The 3,607-nt window shown below is 47.3% G+C and overlaps 1 protein-coding gene across 1 annotated transcript in view; it reads right to left on the bottom strand.

Moving 5' to 3' along the window:
• Window positions 1-3,483, bottom strand: part of FYTTD1 (forty-two-three domain containing 1) — a 17,820-nt gene extending 14,337 nt beyond the window's left edge. Inside the window, exon 1 of the mRNA XM_005419110.2 lies at window positions 3,440-3,483. Coding sequence (XP_005419167.1) covers window positions 3,440-3,483 — 44 coding nt within the window. The remainder of the gene's footprint in view (window positions 1-3,439) is intronic.
• Window positions 3,484-3,607: the final 124 nt, after the last annotated feature.

Below are 3,607 nucleotides of genomic sequence, written 5' to 3'. Positions count from 1 at the left end.
GCCGGAAGCGGAGCTGCCGGCAGGGTGCAGGGGGATGGAGGACAGAGCAGTTGTGCCATAGGACACGGAGTCCTGGGCTGGCTGCAAACCTGCGGGGGGCTGAGAGGGGTCACGGAGGTGGCTGGATGCATGGAGCACCTCTCTACGAGGACAGGCTGAAAGATTTGGGGGGTTTTAGCCTGGAGAAGAGAAGGCTCCGGGAGATCTCATTACGGGCTTTCAGTACTTGAAGGGGCCTCTAGGAAAGATGGGGACAGATTTTTCTGCAGGGTTTGTTGCAACAGGACGAGGGGTGATGGTTTTAACCCGAAAGAGGGTCGACTTAGACTGGATATAAAGAAGAAATTTTTTTACAACGAGAGTGGTAGAACAGTGGCACAGATTGCCCGGGGAGGTGGTGGATGCCCTACCTCTGGAAACACTCAAGGTCAGGTTTGATGGGGCTCTGAGCAGCCTGATCTAGTTGAAAATGTCCCTGGTCATGGCAGGAAGGGTCAGACCACATGACCTCTAAATGTCCCTGCCAGTCCAACCATTCTATGTTGCAGGGCAGCGAAGGGTGTTCAGCTGAGAAGTTGACTATGAGATGCCTTTGCCTGTGACCCCCATGCAATTGAGAGAAATAATCTGTTCTGTGAACAACAAAACCAATGCAGGGTGGTTTTGAGCACGATTATGTTTTCAAATGTCAAACAGCAGAGTTCAAACTAAGTTCTTATTTCAAAATACCATGTAAAGCTTAAAATTACTACTTAAACCCAGAACAGTGTGTCCATAGTTTGTTCTCTTTGGGTTCTTTTCAGAGTTGTTATCTTTGCTAGTTTTTGGTCAGAATCATGTGATTGAGAAATTCAGAAGAGAAATTGTTTTTTTAACAAGGAATCTAGCAAAGCCTTTCCCTGCTCCATGTATATTTGCATTCCTTGGAGCTGTGGTTGGCAGGTCAGCAGTACACATGTGCCTAGTGGGCAGCTGGCTGCTGTTAAACAAGTTACATGTAAAAGGGCTTTTTTACACAACAGCACCTCCTTCATTTGACATTCTATTACAATTAAGGGATAGCAATTATCTCTGTAATCTCCAAATCTTGCTCGTGGTTGGTTGAAATTGGTCACTGAGTTCCAGAGACAGAAAAGGAAGGAGCGGATGGACTGACAGGGTGATCTCAGAGGACAAACTTCCTGCAGAAGCCAGGCAGTAAATGCTGAAACGAATCTATTTCTCCTGCTCACAATGGTCACCTGGCATTACTGTCCACACCTGCCTGAGTTTTCTCTGGGAGCTGTGCTGGGGGTGCCGTCCTAAAGGTGGCATGACCAAAGGACAGCTTGTTTTAGGGTCTGCCTGCTTGCCTCCAGAGGGGGAGCTCCATACCGTCACTGCAGGGAGATGCCCTTGGGTAGGGATAATTATTTCCATACATGACCTTGCACACACCTCCTTGCAGCAGGAACACTCCCACATTTCTTTCATTGCCCACATATTCCATCTGTGCATTTGCTAAAATAAACACTCTGTGGCGAGGGCAATATCCTGAGTACCTGACACACAATGAGCTCCAGTGCCTGTAATCCTTGTCACAGCTCTGTGCTGCTGTGCTGGCAGCTACCTGCACTGAAATACTGTGCAGGACTTAAGAATGGGAGATCTTTCCAGGAGTGTTACCGGGAAAGGCAAAAATAAGAGCAGTGAGTGAAGGCTTTCTGTTCTCAGCTGTGTCCTGTACTACCAACTGGTGACAAGGCTTTGCTCTCTCCATTTATACTCTTTATCCATCTCTTTTTAAATAAGGCCAAAAATGTGTTTCTGAATGTTCCTCTTGCTGCCTCCTATTGTCTAGAAGAGAATGGCTCAGTTACTGTCACAGAATACCTCCAGCTAGTGGGAGATTTTCCCTTCAGGCAGGAGAGACTCGTGACCACAGTGCTGGAGGCTGACAGTTCCACCCTGTTTTCTTCTCTGTGTTCTCCATGGGCAGCAGAAGTTCAGACACGGAGTTTTGGACCCCCAGATTTAAAAACTTTTGTTAACATTTTCCCCCAGGTGAGATTGGATGACAAGTGATTGATGACGAGTAGGAGGTTCTTATAATCAGGCTACATTTCTAAAGCAAATATGCTCTTGCCTGATTAGCACAAACTACTAAAAATAGAGGTGCTAAAAGATGTATTTTTGAAAAAGCATTAAGTCAAATTCCCATGAGGCTGTAGGGTCCAGCTCCATCTGGGCACTGTGTCACACCAATAAACAAATGCTCTGTTTACCCAAACACACACATGAACTGCAAAGGTGGCAGATGCTACCTGTCCTCGTGACAAGTGGAAATCAGACAAAACCCAGATTTTACCATATCCACGAGTTGTGTTTGTTATACAAACAGGATGCCAGCTGTCTGCTGTTCAGCACAACAGAAAACCAGGCACAAGCTATGATCCTGAAGTATATTTTCTTTCTGTGTTCAGAACGGCTGGGGATCACGAAGGCAACCATGCCAACATCAGCTCTTGGTTTGCTGTGCGGCTCTCAGGAGTGTGTCAGCATCCAGCCAAGTGACAAAGCTTCCACGTGGCACTGAGAGCTACAAAGAACTAAATTAGATCTGTTAGTTTTATCTGCATGCTCCATTTCACCAGGCATGATCATCTAACAATCACAGTAGTCCGGATGACTTGATTTCCTCAAATATGTTTACTGTGGGAGTCAGCACAGTCTGATGCCCTGAGACCTAACATGCCATGCAGCGCTTTCAATCAGTGCAGTGGGCTCTACGAGAGGAATTTCTGCCTGACAACTGGACTCAAGTTGTTATTCCACACTTGTATACAATTATGATACATGAGGAGTCCTGGTCTCTTTATTAAGCACCTTCTGAAAAATACGTTATTGTTGTTATTATCAAGAACAGCAGTACAGAACCTTGTATCCCTATGTTCTGCAGAAATACTGTACTGGTAAAATAAACCACATAGAAAATGTCAGGTCAAGGGGTGCTTTTTCATGTATGCAGCATGTAGTTATCATTCCAAGTAACAGTTATAGGGAATTTCCATTTTACAAATGCCTGGCTTTGGTTTCTGGGGCACCAGACAACTCCAGAGACATATCTAGGTTTTATCTCAGATAATAATTTGTCATTGGCTGTTCTCAGTCGAAAGACAACAGCATCACTTTTTCCTTTTTGAAGTTTCATTTCACAGCATTTCGGTGGAAGGTACATTTTACTGGGCTGTATTTTCCACAGCCTCCTCACAGTGGGCGGTAGAGCAGAGCCCTCTGTCTCTGCAGGTGCGATCAGTGATGAGCTGTCTCTGTGGGACACGTCGTTTTAGTTTTTTTCCCTCGCCATCGCATTTTCCTCATCACGTCCAAGGCAGGATTTGGTGAGGGTTATTTCAGCAACCGCTATGGTTTTTCCCAGCGCTTTGAACTCGGGGGACACCGAAAGCTCCGGGGCGGAGGAGGCTGCAGCGGACCGCCCGTCATGGCGCCCGAGCGCCGCGGTGCACGGTGGGAGCTGTAGTCCGCCGCGGCACTGGCTGCGCCGCGGAGGCGCGATGCGCGCCGGGAGCTGTAGTCCGTGGGTGCGGCGGGGCGTGGCGGGCGCTCG

This window comes from Geospiza fortis, unplaced genomic scaffold (assembly GCF_000277835.1).
Source record: "Geospiza fortis unplaced genomic scaffold, GeoFor_1.0 scaffold172, whole genome shotgun sequence".
Classification (NCBI taxonomy): Eukaryota; Metazoa; Chordata; class Aves; order Passeriformes; family Thraupidae; genus Geospiza; species Geospiza fortis.
The sequence above is the reverse complement of the archived record's forward strand: the minus strand, read 5'-3'. Positions and strand labels throughout refer to the sequence as shown.